The 18195-nt window shown below is 45.1% G+C and overlaps 1 protein-coding gene across 4 annotated transcripts in view; it reads left to right on the top strand.

The window, feature by feature from the left end:
• The first annotated feature begins 254 nt into the window (after positions 1–254).
• Positions 255–18195, top strand: part of PIAS2 (protein inhibitor of activated STAT 2) — a 31728-nt gene continuing 13787 nt past the window's right edge. For 2 of the 4 annotated variants that reach the window (XM_072132928.1, XM_072132920.1), the window contains exons 1-7: positions 257–405; positions 7907–8378; positions 10171–10255; positions 11241–11291; positions 11374–11464; positions 12646–12780; positions 13290–13395. In XM_072132928.1, coding sequence (XP_071989029.1) covers positions 382–405; positions 7907–8378; positions 10171–10255; positions 11241–11291; positions 11374–11464; positions 12646–12780; positions 13290–13395 — 964 coding nt within the window. In that variant the 5' untranslated portion in view covers positions 257–381. Of the gene's footprint in view, positions 406–7906; positions 8379–10170; positions 10256–11240; positions 11292–11373; positions 11465–12645; positions 12781–13289; positions 13396–18195 lie in introns of all 4 variants that reach the window. The other 2 variants (XM_072132912.1, XM_072132935.1) reach the window with 2 other exon arrangements.

Genomic DNA, 18195 nt, shown 5'->3' with positions numbered 1-18195 from the left:
CTGCTTCTATTTTTGTGGTATTTTGATGTTCTCTGGTCTTCTCTCCCTGTTACCTCACACCCTCCTCCTGTGATCTTTCTGTGTGTGATTCTTCCAGCATCATCTTCCTCGCTTATCCTCCTCTAATCTGAGGAGATTTTCCGTTATTTTCTGTCATACACCCGGTCCCGGTGTCCCCGGTGATCGGTCCTGTCACACACAGCCGCCTCCTCTCGTCAGTCACGAGACGGGGGAGGGGGGGCGCAGCGCGCGGTCACGCGGCCGGGTTTTTTTGGGCGGGAAGCTGTCAGTGCGCGGCTCCGCCCACCCCTCCCCCACTGTCAGATTCCCTGTCACGTGACCCTCCCCGCGCCACCGGGCGCAGGATGGTGCCGGGAGAAAATGGCGGATCCCGAGGAGCTCCGGGTGAGAGGAAACGGCTGCGTGTGACAGGAAAACGGAGGGGGAGAGGCCGGGAGGTGTCGGGGGACAGCTGGTCTATGGCGCACAGTTGTTATCACACTGGTCTGGGCTGTACACAGCTTTCCGTGAGGTGACAGGCCGCGACGACAACCTGTGACGGAGGGGGAGGGGAAATCCTGACGGAGGGGGATGGGCACTGACTTGTCAGATGGTTGTCAGGTGGGTTTCAGGGTAAAACATGTGAAGGAAGTCTCTGTGTAACGATGAGGGGACGCAACAACGCCGTTACGTAATTTTGATCGATTTCGATGCAATTTGTCAGGTCTATAACGCTGCTGGATGTTTGTGACTGGACGTGACCTGTGATGGATGACGAGCCGCCCCGTGACGCTGGTTCCGTCCATTCACGTTACGATGTGAGGTCATGTGACGTTGGTTCCATCCCATATTTCTACCCTACGGAGGACACGACAGGAATAAAATTACGAAAAAGGAGAATAGGTGTCAGGGAACATAAAACCGCACCTCCCCAAATTGACAGATAGTAGATATTCTTATTGTATGGTCACCAGGTTTCCCTCTATCCATTCAGCATAAAAATGGGGGGCTGTTGTACCCCATATGAATGGTGCGGTACATGCGCACTGCAGATCCATTCATTGTCTATGGCGCCGGTGGAGGTGCTGTCCTGGACCATCTCCATAACTTTAACTTAAGACGAATACAGAGGAAAGTGCACGTGCGTCCAGCTTCTCGAATTGTACAATGGATCCCCAAGCATCACGAGAAAGGGGATCCATTGTACAAATCGAGAAGCTGGACGCACGTGCACTTTCCTCTGTGTTGATCTTACAGGGCATTTACTACCAGGATGAAGGTCACCTATGGAGTCTGGTGGAAGATGCTCTTTAAGATCAAAACAGAGGAAGGTCCATGTGCGACCGGCTTCTTGATTTATACAATGGATCGCCAAGCATCACGAGAAAGGGGATCCATTGTAGGAATCGAAAAGCTGGTCGCACATGCACCTTCCTCTGTATTGATCTTAAAGGGTATCTTCCACCAGGATGAAGGACGGTATGCAAATGAGCCTGAGGGCTCCATAGGCGTCCTTCATCCTGGTGGTAGATGCCCTTTACGATCAATACAGAGGAAGGTACATGTGTGAACAGCTTCTCGATTCCTACAATGGAGCCCCTTTCTCGTGATGCTTGGGGAACCCACTGATCTCCTATCCCGTGGCATCTTAATAGCAGCTCCCTGGCTGCGCAGGGACCTAAAGTGGCCTGAGAATAGTCTTGTTACCCTCGCTGGGAATGAAGAACTGGGATCTTTTACATGCAGGATCGCTGGGTATTATTAAAACAGTTGTCTAAGGCTATGTCTACACAAACTTATCCCCCCCGGCGGGAATATATCCGGCACCTTGGGGAGGAGGAGGACTGGTGACCCCTCCCCTCTCCATAGAAATGCGTGGCGTACGGGCCACAACACAGGGAAAGATATGACATGTCCTCCGCTTTCCCATCTCCACCCACCTGTTTTTGTACACGCTAGGGTGCATGATGTATACAGTTTAGGGGCTTAGTGTAGGTGAGTAATTGGAGATCACATATGGTTCACATACCTCTGCCCCCAGTGCTTAGCTGTGATATTTATAGTGTAGGGAGGCAGGATTAGATGCAGCTGTATACTGTATAGTGGCTCTATTGTGCTATTACAGCTCAAATGAATTATAGATGACTAATAGTGCAGCAAGACCAATGTCAGCTAATTGGTTTAGTTTGGGTTTGGGAGTCCTTCCTTCTAAAATCGGCTTTTAAAATGATGTTAATGAGCCTGAAGGGCTTTGGGGGTGTTATCGGAGCCCCTCTGTGCTGCAGCATGTAACTGCCTGAGAGCCCCTCTTCAGCACAGAGGGGCTCTCATAATAAAAATTGCATTGATGCCAATGGGATTTTTTAACTGATATGTTTTTTTTTAATCATGCTTAATTTTCATGGTTCATTATTTTGGTAGCCTGAATTTTTGTGCATTGTCGGTACTGATGGACCCCACACACAGAACATGGACGTACTGCGCATTTGTATCCATGTCATGGTGTGGATACGTGAGATTTTAGGATGGAGATTCATTTAGTAGAAAGGGTTGGTGCCGGCAACTGATGAAAGTTGTGCACATCCCAGAGGCACCAAGGTACTAATTTACACACCGTAAAGTTTCATTTTTGCAACATAGAGGGCAGTAGTAATAATTAGTAGGTTCTTTATCGCTGTTATGGACTCTTGATGCCAAACGTGGCGTTTTGAACACGTTTTTGGCCCGTTTTTAAGCAGTTTTGACCAATTATTTTAATTCAAACTGGTCAAAAACGTATGCGGTTTTTAAAGGACTGCTTAAAAAACGTGCCAAAAACATGTTCAAAACGCCACGTGTGACCGCAGCCTTAGGGTGAAGACACACATGGCGTTTTTGGGCCGTTTTTACTAATTGCGTTTTCAGATCGTTAAAAACGCATGCGTTAAAAAACGCATCCGTTTTTTAAAAACGCATGCGTTTTTTGAAAATGCATGCGTTTTTGTCTGTTTTTCCGAAATTGCGCAATGAAAAATGGACAAAAACGCATGCGTTTTCAAAAAACGCATGCGTTTTTAAAAAACGGATGCGTTTTTTAAAAAACGGATGCATTTTTTAACGCATGCGTTTTTAACAATCTGAAAACGCAATTAGTAAAAACGGCCCAAAAACGCCATGTGTGTCTTCACCCTTAGTGTAACACTCTGGGTCTCCAAAAATGTCTAAGGGAAGTGGAAGATCCCTTCTTGGGTTGCTAAGCATCTACTGGGAACAGGAAGGAGGTTCGTTATAGGATGCCAAGTAGACAAAGGGAAAGGCTTTGAGGTCAGGAGTAATCCTAAAAGAAAGTTATGATTCGCGATTGCTACGACCCCTTCCAAAAGCTAAATGTCGAGGCTCCCTCCACGTTTTTCTCATTATTGACAGAAGGCCACAACTCGGACACATTTTTTACTTGTGCAGGTTGTTCAGTCAGTTTACATAAGAGATATAAATCACGGCTTTTGTCTGAGTGTAAACCTGACACAGCGGCTGCTGGAGCTTTGGTGGAACATTTCTGGAGTCAGCTGACAACCTGCGGCACGTGGCGGCCAGCAATGTGCTGCTATGTGACAGATCTGTCACTGTACAGATCCTACAGATGGAGCGCTGATCAGACTTCAGTCCAGTCCTGGATGTGTCCCACTGCTGTGAATCATTATTACCTTGCATGCGGCAGCTGTAGACTTTAAACAATCCTGGACATGTCATTTTACAGATAAAATCTCATTTTACTCTTTTATCAAGACTACAATAAGCTACACAAACTCTAGCTTAAAGGGGTATTCTCGTCTGGGCATTCACATCCAGATTCATTTATCCGCCATATATAAACATTTCTTCAATTAGATGTTATTAAAAAAAAAATGTTCCTGGGTGAAGATAATTTCTCATAAATGTAGTCATATGGTCCCTTAGAAATAAGACAGCTTCCTTGGATACGACCACCTCTGCTGGAGGGATTGCACAAAGAAACAAAAAGTTTTTGTACCGTATAAGGCGCACTGGCGTATAAGGCGCACCTCTAATAAATGCCTGCTAAGACATCTAGGTTCATATATAAGGCACACTGGAGTATAAGGCGCAGGATCAAATGCAGTACCTAAAAATGACCAGCAGGTGGCAGACCTGTGCACACTTCAAGCCAGCTACACTTCCTGGGAAACTTGTCTTCAGCGCGTCAGAGAGCTCCGATCTCAGAGGTATGGGCTGCTGGGGGTTAATGCAGGGTGATGCAGCAGGGGTTAAGCCCCTTCCCTCCTCAGCCAGGGTGTTATTCCTGTGGGGTTCCCTGTGGCTCCTTCTCTTTCCCCTGTTACAGGGCTGGCAGGTATGGGGGATTGTATGGGGGAACTGATGATGATGATTGCCTCGTGGTTGGCACTATGGCGGCTCCGGTCTCTCCGTGCTAGGGGAGGGCAGGATGGGCACAATGTTAGTTGTGCCAGGGCACTTCAGGAGCCAGGGACCCTGTGTACAGTGAGGGAAGGTGCAGGAAATTTCTGGGGATGGTAAATGTACAGTACATCTTGTCTGTAGCACATTTCTGTATAAGTTTATATATAAGGCGCACCTTTGATTTCTGAGAAAATTAAAGGATTTTTGGTGCGCCTTATAGGTCGAAAAATACGGTATATGAAATGTCCGGGAGTTACTGTATGTCCCACAGCCGTCCTGTGGTAATGATCGCTGAATCCTGGAGGTCAGGCAGGACTCAATAGCCCATGTCTGGCCACCGCTGCCAAATTGTGAGGTGGTCGTATCCGAGGAAGCTATCTTGTTTCTAAGGGACAGCATGACTACATTTATGAGAAATTATCTTCACACAGGAACATTTTTTTTAAATAACATCCAATTGAAGAAATGTTTATATGTGGCAGATGAATTCAATTAAATTTAAACGCCCAGATGGGAAAACCCCTTTAACCCATCATGGTGATGAGCTTTGATTATATTACTATAGATTAATGGGGTCCTGCCTGGATACTCCCTTCAAGTAGGGTATGATATGTTCTTTCTAGAATTCATACCTATCATACCCTACTTGAAGGGAGTAGTAGTTTCATGGGGTAAAATCTTGTGACAGAGTATCTACCATACCATGTAGAGTATCCCTTGTTTTTCGGTACTATAGAACTGAAGATGGGGGCAACTGAAGTGACATTGACTCATCTCAGGCAAAATATGACTCTGCTAATTTGGAGAATATTTTTTATAGATTAACCACTCAGAATTTACATCCTTTTAACCCCTTAACGCCGCAGCCCTTTTTGTTTTTTCATTTCCATTTTTCACTTGTCACCTTGAAAAATCTATATCTTTTTTTTATTTTTACACGTACGGGGTTGTATGATGGCTTGTTTGCTAAGCAACAAATTGCACTTCATAGTGATGGTATTGAATATTCCATGCCATGTACTGGGAAGCGGGAAAAAAAATTCCCAATGTAGGGAAATTGGTGAAAAAAAAACACAGTTTTGTTGTGGGCTTGGATTTTACGGCTTTTACTGTGTGCCCTAAATGACACGTCTACTTTATTCTTTGGGTCGGTACGATCACAGGAATAACACAATTGTAAAGGGTTTATAATATTTTGGAGCTGTGGGTGGAGTCATTTTTTGCATCTTTTGAGGACGTTTTCAATGCTGCCATTTTTAGGAATTTATGACGTTTTGATCTTTTTTTATTGAATTTTTTATGTTTTTCAAAATGGCAAAAGGTGTGCTATTCGGGCGCTATTTTCTGTTAGATTAAACGCAGTGAAAAACCGTTATTATATTTTGAGTTCGGGCGCGGCGATACCTGATGTGTTTATGATTTTTTACCGTTTATTTATATGGCTTCTTGGGAGAGGGGGGTGATTTGAATTTTTAGGTTTTTACAGTATAATTTTTCTTTTACTATTTTTCAGACCCCCTCGGGCAGTGGTGGCGAACCTATGGCACGGGTGCCAGAGGCGGCAATCAGAGCCCTTTCTGTGGGCACCCAGGCCATCGCCCCAGCACATCAGACAGGACACAAAGAATCTTCCTGCAGTTCCAAGCAACTTAAAAGTTGCTGCTTTCAGTTGTATATTTAAGTGATACTTACTTGGATACTTGGGACTGTAGGAAGAGGGAGAATTAGACAGGGTCGAATTGTTTTTGGAGGACCTCCTGCTGGCCCCACAATTCTCTGTGTACTGAGGGAAACTGGAAAGAAGCTAAAATGATGCAAATTTTCCATCTTTCTACTGTGTTGCTGTCCTCAGGAGGCCAATATGATTGAAAGTTGTTGAACAGGGAGCAATAAGTTACTGCTTTAATTTTTGGTTGGCACCTCGCGATAGAGAGGGGTTTTGGGTTGCAGTTTGGGCACTCGGCCTCTAAAAGGTTCGCCATCACTGCTCTAGGGTATTTTAACACTAGGTTATCTGATTGAATCTACCATATACTGCCATACTACAGTGAGTGAGTGAGCTCCGATCGCTGGTGTTTAACACGTTAATTGCTGCGGTCAGTGAGACAGTGGCATTTGTGACGGGATCTTAAAGGCACAGTGTCAGCCTATGCATGTGAGAAAAAAGAAACTTCATCAATTATAAAATGAATAAAAATTCCCCAAATCCCCATTAAATCATACAATGACATATATGGTAATATGAAAAAGGTCAAAATCATAACAGAATCCCCACACATATAGGGGGTCATTTACTAAGGGCCGATTCGCGTTTTCCCGACGTGTTACCCGAATATTTCCGATTTGCGCCGATTGTACCTGAATTGCCCCGGGATTTTGGCGCACGCGATCGGATTGTGGCGCATCGGCGCTGGCATGCACACGACGGAAATCGGAGGGCGTGGCCGAACGGAAACCCGACGGATTCGGAAAAACCGCCCCATTTAAGAAAAAAATGTGTCGCGAAAGTTACACTTACCTTCACCAGGTATACGCCGGTAAATTTCAGGGCATTCCAGCGCGCCTCCGGGGAACTTCAGCGCAGCAGCGCCACCTGGTGGATGGCGGAGGAACTACCTTAGTGAATCCTGGCCGGACCCGAATCCACCGCAGAGAACGCGCCGCTGGATCGCGAACGGACCGGGTAAGTAAATCTGCCCCATAGTATCAACGCATCCGTAACGACACGTAAAATAAAAATGATTACTGTATATACGTGAGAATAAGCCGAGTTTTTTTAGCACAAAAATTGTGCTGAAAAATCCAAACTTGGCTAATACTTGAGTAAAAAATAAAATAAAAATATATATATAGCACTGGCTGCTATATACTGGGGGGGGGGGGGGCAGGCAGGCAGGCACTGGCTGCTATATCCTGGGGGGAGGGCGGGGCAGGCAGGCACTGGCTGCTATATCCTGGGGGGAGGGCGGGGCAGGCAGGCACTGTCTGCTATATCCTGGAGGGGGGCAGGCAGGCAGTGGCTGCTATATCCTGGGGGGAGGGCGGGGCAGGCAGGCACTGGCTGCTATATCCTGGGGGGAGGGCGGGGCAGGCAGGCACTGGCTGCTATATCCTGGGGGGAGGGCAGGGCAGGCAGGCACTGTCTGCTATATCCTGGAGGGGGGCAGGCAGGCAGTGGCTGCTATATCCTGGGGGCAGCCCCCCAGTTCAGAGATATCCCTCTGCCATATTGTGAAACTCTCTCAGGGTGACCGCTGCGTGTCTAGTAACTGTTGTAGAAGGTGGGAGGGGGTTTTGCATGATCTCCAAAGGACTATGCTCGATTTTTAGGTTCTCCTTTTCTAAATTGCGCCTCCAGTGTTTGACGCAGTTGAAAATATCAGCTGTTTATTACTTTTATACCCCCAGCAGCATATGGCAAAAGTTTTCTGAGCCCAGACAACCCCTTTAAATAAGTACTTTATCCTAACGACCCATTTTCTCCTTTTAGAACATGGTATCCAGTTTTCGAGTATCGGAACTCCAAGTTTTATTAGGCTTCGCTGGGCGCAACAAAAGTGGTCGCAAACACGACCTCCTGATGAGAGCCCTCCACTTACTGAAGAACGGATGCAGTCCTGCAGTTCAGATTAAGATTAAAGAGCTGTACAGGAGAAGGTTTCCCCGAACATTAGAAGCCGTTCCGGGCCTCTCATCCATCAGATCTAATGTCTTCAACTTGGATAGTAACTCATCGGTAGATTCAGACCTCGCTGTGGCTGGAATTCACTCTTTACCTTCCACTTCTGTAGCTCCGCACTCCCCTGCATCCCCTCTTGGGACAGTACTTCTACAAGACACTAAGCCTCACTTTGACCTACAGCAGCTTTCTCCACCAATCCCCCCTGTTCATCCAGACGTCCATCTCCGAAGTCTTCCTTTCTATGACGTGCTTGATGTTCTCATCAAGCCAACAAGTCTGGGTAAGTGTGCGACTATAAGGGGGCTATCAGATGTCACTTGTATCCTGTATAAGTTATCAAAGGAGTTTATATTGTAATACTTCATAATGACACTTCTATTCACAAAATAGATGAAATGTATCATTGCCAGGTATTTCACTGTTACTGCCCCCCACACTGATCACTAGAGAGGTCACCAGATCCCCTATTTCTGCTTGTTGCACAACCTCAGGGCTGACAGCTTTGAGTTCCCCAGACTTGACTACAGTACAGCTTTGACAGGGGTAGGACACATTGTAACTTTTCCAATATCCAAGCAATCTGTAATTTTATTCTATACATATACACTCACCGGCCACTTTATTAGGTACACCATGCTAGTAACGGGTTGGACCCCCTTTTGCCTTCAGAACTGCCTCAATTCTTCGTGGCATAGATACAACAAGGTGCTGGAAGCTCCTCAGAGATTTTGGTCCATATTGACATGATGGCATCACACAGTTGCCGCAGATTTGTCGGCTGCACATCCATGATGCGAATCTCCCGTTCCACCACATCCCAAAGATGCTCTATTGGATTGAGATCTGGTGACTGTGGAGGCCATTTGTGTCCAGTGACCTCATTGTCATGTTCAAGAAACCAGTCTGAGATGATTCCAGCTTTATGACATGGCGCATTATCCTGCTGAAAGTAGCCATCAGATGTTACAGGGTACATTGTGGTCATAAAGGGATGGACATGGGCAGCAACAATACTCAGGTAGGCTGTGGCGTTGTACCAAGGGGCCCAAAGACACCATGACACCACCACCACCAGCCTGACCCGCTGATACAAGGCAGGATGGATCCATGACACCACCACCACCAGCCTGACCCGCTGATACAAGGCAGGATGGATCCATGCTTTCATGTTGTTGACGCCAAATTCTGACCCTACCATCCGAATGTCGCAGCAGAAATCGAGACTCATCAGACCAGGCAACGTTTTTCCAATCTTCTACTGTCCAATTTCGATGAGCTTGTGCAAATTGTAGCCTCAGTTTCCTGTTCTTAGCTGAAAGGAGTGGCACCCGGTGTGGTCTTCTGCTGCTGTAGCCCATCTGCCTCAAAGTTGGACGTACTGTGCGTTCAGAGATGCTCTTCTGCCTACCTTGGTTGTAACGGGTGGCGATTTGAGTCACTGTTGCCTTTCTATCAGCTCGAACCAGTCTGCCCATTCTCCTCTGACCTCTGGACATCAACAAGGCATTTCCGCCCACAGAACTGCCGCTCACTGGATGTTTTTTCTTTTTCGGACCATTCTCTGTAAACACTAGAGATGGTTGTGCGTGAAAATCCCAGTAAATCAGCAGTTTCTGAAATACTCAGACCAGCCCTTCTGGCACCAACAACCATGCCACGTTCAAAGGCCACAAATCACCTTTCTTCCCTTACTGATGCTCGGTTTGAACTGCAGGAGATTGTCTTGACCATGTCTACATGCCTAAATGCACTGAGTTGCCGCCATGTGATTGGCTGATTAGAAATTAAGTGTTAACGAGCAGTTGGACAGGTGTACCTAATAAAGTGGCCGTTGAGTGTATATAGTTATGCAGTGAGCTCCCCCCAGTGGTGGCTGCGGTTAGACAGGATTTCATGATTTCACTATGTCTATACAGTGGATTTTATATCGGATAAAAGATATCCATCAAGTAACTGCTGTAAATATATTAAGTAATTTATATATGCAGAATTTGGACTTATTCAGTGAACATATTTTATTTAGTATAAGTAATCATTGGCATATTAAAATAAATATATTGGTTTAATTCCAGTTCAGAACACTATGCAACGGTTTCAAGAGAAATTCTTTATCTTTGCGTTGACTCCTCAGCAAGTGCGTGAGATTTGCATCTCCAGGTAATAAATATTTGATATTTTCTTTAATTTTCTAAGTTTGTCTCCTTAGTAACAATCAGCTCATATGCTGTGTAATTTGAGTACAAGTATGAAGGTGAATTCTGTGGTTTATACTTTGCAAGGAGGGAACATAGGCCTTGTTAGACTCCACTCTGAATGTAACCTTTCATTGGCCTTAGCTGAGATATAAACTAGCCAATGGATCTCTCATCTGTGATAAATGTTGGCATTGCTGTGAGGCAAGGAAGCAGGGACTCCTCATATATCAATAAGATGCAATCAATATGTGTGATCCCAGTCTGAGTATGCTAGGTGTGAAACCGCCCTTAGGCTACATTCACACTCCGTTGCCTGCCGTACCGTAGCACATGTCCTATCTTGTTCCGGGGTGGAGTACGGATCGGTGCCGCACATGTGCCGTGTCGTGCGCCCATTGCCGTCTATGCGGGACGTATATCAGCCGTATATACGTCCCCCATACGGCAGTGTGAATGTAGCCTTAATCTGATATTAATGACCTAGCCACATGAGTGTCTATCTGTATTCTTTTTCTGCCTTTAACTCTTTGTCTGTTGTAAGTAAAGCAGGGAGGTCAAAAACTAAAAAAACTGAGCTACTTCGCCTATAAAGATCTATTGTGTGACTGTTCAGTGCAAGGTGTTTGACTTTTAGCTACTGTAAGGCCTCATGTGCACAACCGTGTACAGAGGCCTCACAAACTGGGACTAGCTCACTACCCCCATGTCCTTCTATTGTGCACCTCAATGGTGAGGCACAGCGCATGCACCTCACCTCACTACCAGGTACCTGCCAGATGGCTGTGCCACGGAATATGGGGAAGGTCCTATTCCTGCCTATTTCAAGGCCTATTTTGGACACATGTTGGCATGCACGAGGCCTTATGGAAAGGGTTCAAGAGCAGCTGCACATACATTGTGTCATATCTGATCATCCTGTAGAATCTCATTCTTTATTCTTTTTACAGGGATTATATGCCAGGAGGCCGGAGAGATTATTCAGTGCAAGTTCAGCTAAGGTACAGATGATTTTTTGATTGTCATTTGACGATGGTGTTTTATGTGGTTAGTTAAATGGATGAATATTTTCTTTCTGTCCAGGTTGTGCTTAGCAGAGACCAGCTGCCCTCAGGAGGATAACTATCCCAGCAGCCTCTGCATTAAAGTCAATGGGAAGCTTTTTCCATTGCCGGTGGGTTATTAAAATGGATTTTTGGTTGTGCACTTTATCACGGTTTTCTTCCATAGGGTCTGTGAGAAACCTCTTTTCCTATACATTTCCTCAGGTAACATGTGCATTTATTTCTTTTTGTATAATACATTGTTATATAATTTTTGTCCCTTATCACATGATCTTGGCTGTAGGGTCATTCAATAGTTTCATTGATTAATTCTAGTGCCAAATCTGTCTCCTGGGGTTGTGTAATCTGGCCTGTCTACCTGCCCTCAGGTGAGCAGCATTGGAGCAGGGTACTCAGATACTAACCTTTCCCTGGTCCTACAAAGCAGAAGCTGTCATCTTTTCTTCTCCTCTGTTTGGCCACTGTACACAGTGACTGAAAAAGCTGCATGCATCAACCAACCAGAGGAGAAGAGAAGATGGCTGTGACTGTATAGGAAGGGTGGGAAAGGGTAAGTAAATGTGTTTTCTCCCCTACTGTGGGGGGCACTGTGATTGTAGGCTACTGTGGGGCTACAGCATAGAGGAGCTCTGGAAAGCCTCCCCAGAGCCCTTTAGGTTCATTAGCAAAGTTTTAAAAGTAGATTTTAGAAGGGTGAAGGCTATGGATAACAAATATAAGCAGATACCACAGTCCTGGTGCCTGGATCTATGAGTAATGTCCCTGGTTTATCAGGATGGAATTTGATCGTAGATTTTCTTAACCACCTTCCTGACCCGTTCCTTTTTTTTTTTATAACTCCGGAATGCTTTAACATATATCCAGGTGTTTTTGAGATTGTTTTCTCGTGACACATTGCACTTCATGGGTTATATGTTTTGAGTTTATTTATGGGAAAAAAACTGATGTGTGGCAAAAATTCAGAAAAATTCTCGATTCTGCACCACAAAAACCTGCTCTACATAAAATCTGCAGCGTGTTATTTTACCAGAAAAGTCTTAGGCAATTTTCTCTACCATAGAAACTGTGTTGTCGTGGGGGTTTTAAATCTGTAGCATGATCAATAATGCAGTGGAAACGCAGCCGATTTTATACTAGAGAAATTTTGTATTGTTTTTGTCACATGTTCTTAGTTTCAGAATGTATGTGAATGTATGCAGTGGAATGGGTTAAATACCGAAATCTTTTTGAGGTTCAGATTAGTTTTTATGAGTGTTTAATTTACTGTATGTTTTTCCTTTTATTCTTCCAGGGTTGTGCCCCACCACCAAAAAACGGTGTTGAACAGAAGCGTCCAGGGCGCCCACTGAACATCACATCTCTAGTTCGCCTTTCGTCTGCTGTTCCTAACCAAGTCTCCATCTCCTGGGCTTCAGAGATTGGAAAGGTGGGTGAGTTTCTAGCACCATTACTTACGGCTTAAGTAGTCCGTGCGTAAACCATTAGGATTTCCCAATTATTAAAGTGGTTAATCGGGTGTTAACAATTACTGAGGGCCGGGCTGGGGTGGGCTAGTTAAACATAATAAACATGTACTTACCTCCTCCGGCGCTGCCGATGTTCCTCGCCGCGGTCCGTCTCCTCTGTGCACCGGTTTTTATACAGGGGCGCACAGGGAGCTCCCATCTGACACCATCTCCCAGCGCTTACAAAAGCTGAGAGGGGACGGATGGGAGGAGCCGGCCACATCCCGGACTGTAAGCTCCCTGTGCGTGGCTTCTGTACCCCTGTATACAAATGGGCACGGATCAAACGGACCACGGGACATCGGCGCCGCCGGAGGAGGTAAGTACATGTTTATTATGTTAGCCCACCCCAGCCCAATAACCCCTTTAAAACCAAAGTGAAAATTGTTTGAAACTTTTTTTATTTTAACCGAATGTGTTTTTGCTTTAGAATTACTCCATGTCTGTGTACCTGGTGCGGCAGCTGACGTCTGCGGTGTTACTACAAAAGCTGAAGATTAAAGGCATCAGGAATCCAGACCATTCCAGGGCACTGAGTAAGTGTACTCTGCAAAGATCCAGGCCTCGACTTCCTGTCCCATCTCCGCTCCTGCATTGTCCGTTGATTGATCCAATATAAAATCCTAATTGGATGGATTGATGTTTAATGACTTCTAAGATCAGAACAAAAATTTTCTTTGCTAAAATGGAAAACAAATGGCAGAATGAAATGTCTCTTCTGCTGAGCGATGACCGGATAAGAACTGAAATAATGATTAACAATGGACCACCCAGTCGAGAAGGGGGGTGGGGGGGAGCGGCAGCGGAGTACCCCACGCCTGCCGGCTCACTACACCCATGTACTTTCTTGTGTGAAAGTTCACAGGATGCGGAGCTATTCTAGTCCATGTCCCCAAACAGGTACATGACGCATGTAAACCACCTGAAAATCAACATGAAAAAGTGTATAAAATATGCAGGGTCAAACACACAAACTCCACTGCAGAAAATGCGCTATGGATCAGAAATTCTGCACCACTTGGCAGTTATGATGTGTAATAGAAATCTATTCCATTTATATTATATTTTGTAAAGGATTTTACCGCAGGGAAAGTACACATTTTGTGTACACTGTGTAAAGCTAGCCTAAAAGGATTCATAGATTGTAAGCTCTTGCGAGCAGGACCATCACTCCGATTGTTTCATACGACTATGTTTTTATTCTGTAATGTCTTGTTTTATTTGTAAATAATCTCCACTGCTCTGCTCCCTCACCTCGTGCTCTGCTCCCTCACCTCGTATCTACCCTCCCATACAGATTCTGACCTCATTTTGTGTCTCCATCCACCGTCCCATATAGATTGGGACCTCACCTTGTGTCTCCATTTACTGTTCCATATAGATTGTGAGCCCTCACCTTGTGTCTCCATTTACTGTTCCATATAGATTGTGAGCCCTCACCTCGTGTCTCCACCTACCCCCCATATAGATTGTGAGCCCTCACCTTGTGTCTCCATCGTCCCTCCATATAGACTGTGACCTCACCTCGTGTCTCCATCTACCCCCCATATAGATTGTGAGCCCTCACCTCGTGTCTCCATCTACCCTCCCTTATAGATTGTGTCCTCACCTTGTGTCTCCATCTACCCCCCATATAGATTGTGACCTCACCTCGTGTCTCCATCTACCCCCCATATAGATTGTGAGCCCTCACCTCGTGTCTCCATCTACCCTCTCATATAGATTGTGACCTCACCTTGTGTCTCCATCTACCCTCCCATATAGATTGTGACCTCACCTCCTGTCTCCATCTACCCTCCCATATAGATTGTGTCCTCACCTCGTGTCTCCATCCACCCTCCCATATAGATTGTGAGCCCTCACCTCGTGTCTCCATCTTCCCTCCCATATAGATTGTGTCCTCACCTCCTGTCTCCATCTTCCCTCCCATATAGATTGTGACCTCACCTCGTGTCTCCATCTACCCTCCCATATAGATTGTGACCTCACCTCGTGTCTCCATCTACCCTCCCATATAGATTGTGACCTCACCTCGTGTCTCCATCTACCCCCCATATAGATTGTGACCTCACCTCGTGTCTCCATCTACCCTCCCATATAGATTGTGACCTCACCTCGTGTCTCCATCTTCCCTCCCATATAGATTGTGTCCTCACCTCCTGTCTCCATCTACCCTCCCATATAGATTGTGAGCCCTCACCTCGTGCCTCCATCTACCCTCCCATATAGATTGTGACCTCACCTCCTGTCTCCATCTACCCTCCCATATAGATTGTGACCCCTCACCTTGTGTCTCCATCTACCCTCCCATATAGATTGTGAGCCCTCACCTTGTGTCTCCATCTACCCCCCATATAGATTGTGTCCTCACCTCGTGTCTCCATCTACCCTCCCATATAGATTGTGTCCTCACTTTGTGTCTCCATCTACCCTCCCATATAGATTGTGACCTCACCTCGTGTCTCCATCTACCCTCCCATATAGATTGTGACCCCTCACCTTGTGTCTCCATCTACCCCCCATATAGATTGTGTCCTCACCTCGTGTCTCCATCTACCCTCCCATATAGATTGTGTCCTCACCTCGTGTCTCCATCTACCCTCCCATATAGATTGTGCCCTCACCTCCTGTCTCCATCTATCCTCCCATATAGATTGTGACCCCTCACCTTGTGTCTCCATCTACCCTCCCATATAGATTGTGAGCCCTCACCTCGTGTCTCCATCTACCCTCCCATATAGATTGTGACCCCTCACCTTGTGTCTCCATCTACCCTCCCATATAGATTGTGACCTCACCTCGTGTCTCCATCTACCCTCCATATAGAAAATTCTTCATTTTCCAAGTTTGAAATGTTCTGCTTTCCAGACAGGAAGTAAAACTACCCAAAAAGGTTGATAATTAACATTTACAGAATGTCTGCTTTATGTTGGGATGATATTTTATGCTTCCGGTCACTTTTCTTGTATGTTATGAGGCGCAGAACTTTAGGTGCGATTTTTCTCATTTTCATGAAAATTGCCAAAACTCACATTTTGAGGGACAACTCAGCTTTCAAGTGACTTTGAGAGGCCTAAATAATAGTAACACCCCATAAATGACCCCACTATAGAAACTTCACCACTCAACGTATGTAAAACAACTTCTATTAAGTCCATTAACCCTTTAAGTGTTTCACATGGGTTAAAACAATATGGACCTGCGAATTAGAAACTATGTTTTTTTTTGTTGGAAAATACATTCATTTAGGCCAAAACTGACAGTTTCAGAATAAATTAAATGATGAAACACACTGCAACGTTTGATGCCCAATTCCTCCTCAGTACTGATACCCCATATGTGGTGGTAAACTTCTGTACGGGCGCACGGCCGAGTATAGAATGAATGGAGGCGCCATTCACAGCAGATTTGTATTGTCACATTGTACGACCTATACATTTTTATTTTTTTTGGTAATGCGAACATATGAGGCTTATTATGTACGGGATGAGATACAATGTATAGATAATTCATTTTGGGAGTCTAAAGCTTATTCATGAGATTTTATTAACTATTTCAAGGGGGACACAAACAAAATCATCAATTTTTATTTTGGATTTTTAGCATTTTTTTCCGCCGCTCACCGTAACATAAAAATAATATTTTATCTTTATTCTCTGGTCACTACGACTCCGGTGATACCTCATTTATATAGTTTTTCTTATCTTTGCTCAATTTTCCTGAGCAAAACCAATATTGGAGAAAATCGCATTGTTTTTACTATTGACAATTTTTTCAGGGCCATAACTTCTGTATTTTTCTGTTGTCAGATCTGGTTGAGGGCTTATTTTTTGCGAAAACAGTTGTTCTTTTCAGTCGTATCATATTAGGGACCGTAACTTTTTTTGATCACTTTTTAGATCATTTTTAGTGATGGTGTTTGATGAAAAATTGTATATTACGGGAAGTTTTTCGAGTTTTTTTTTTACGTAGTTCACCGAGCGGGTTCAATATTGATTTAGATTTATTGTACAGATTAATACGGACGCGGTGATACCAAATATGTACGTGTTTTTGTGTTTTATATACTTTATTTGCATTTCATGTGTAACTGGGGAGATTATGGGAATTTTATTTTATTTATTTAATTATATAATAAAATTATTCTTTTTTTTTAACTTTTTTACATTGTTCAAGCCTTTACACTGCAATACACTTGTATTGCAGTGTATAGTGTAAGTAACTGAGCATGCCGCGCATGCTCAGTTACTTACAGCCGGTTACTTACAGCCAGTTACTTACTCACTCGCCGGACCCGGGGGCAGCAGCAGGACCGATCGGATCCCCCGGTAAGCACACCGGGGGGTCCGATCCACGGGGGACACACTTGCACGCCGGGTGTTAGTGCCGGGTCTGGGCTGTAAGATCACAGCCCGACACCGGCACTTGCAGGACCCAGATCTGCTGGTAGGTTGCTATTAATGTTCTACACCTGAATCTATATTTACATAAACCTAGAATACTTTCTAAACTAAGATATACACTCACCGGCCACTTTATTAGTTACACCATGCTAGTAACGGGTTGGACCCCCTTTTGCCTTCAAAACTGCCTCAATTCTTCGTGGCATAGATACAACAAGGTGCTGGAAGCTCCTCAGAGATTTTGCTCCATATTGACATGATGGCATCACACAGTTGCCGCAGATTTGTCGGCTGCACATCCATGATGCGAATCTCCCGTTCCACCACATCCCAAAGATGCTCTATTGGATTGAGATCTGGTGACTGTGGAGGCCATTTGTGTCCAGTGACCTCATTGTCATGTTCAAGAAACCAGTCTGAGATGATTCCAGCTTTATGACATGGCGCATTATCCTGCTGAAAGTAGCCATCGGATGTTACAGGGTACATTGTGCTCATAAAGGGATGGACATGGGCAGCAACAATACTCAGGTAGGCTGAGGCGTTGTACCAAGGGGCCCAAAGACACCATGACACCACCAGCACCAGCCTGAGCCGCTGATACAAGGCAGGATGGATCCATGACACCACCACCAGCCTGAGCCGCTGATACAAGGCAGGATGGATCCATGCTTTCATGTTGTTGACGCCAAATTCTGACCCTACCATCCGAATGTCGCAGCAGAAATCGAGACTCATCAGACCAGGCAACGTTTTCCCAATCTTCTACTGTCCAATTTCGATGAGCTTGTGAAAATTGTAGCCTCAGTTTCCTGTTCTTAGCTGAAAGGAGTGGCACCCGGTGTGGTCTTCTGCTGCTGTAGCCCATCTGCCTCAAAGTTGGACGTACTGTGCGTTCAGAGATGCTCTTCTGCCTACCTTGGTTGTAACGGG

Source organism: Engystomops pustulosus, chromosome 1, assembly GCF_040894005.1.
Source record: "Engystomops pustulosus chromosome 1, aEngPut4.maternal, whole genome shotgun sequence".
Taxonomy (NCBI): Eukaryota; Metazoa; Chordata; class Amphibia; order Anura; family Leptodactylidae; genus Engystomops; species Engystomops pustulosus.
This window is presented reverse-complemented; position numbering and strand designations above follow the sequence as displayed.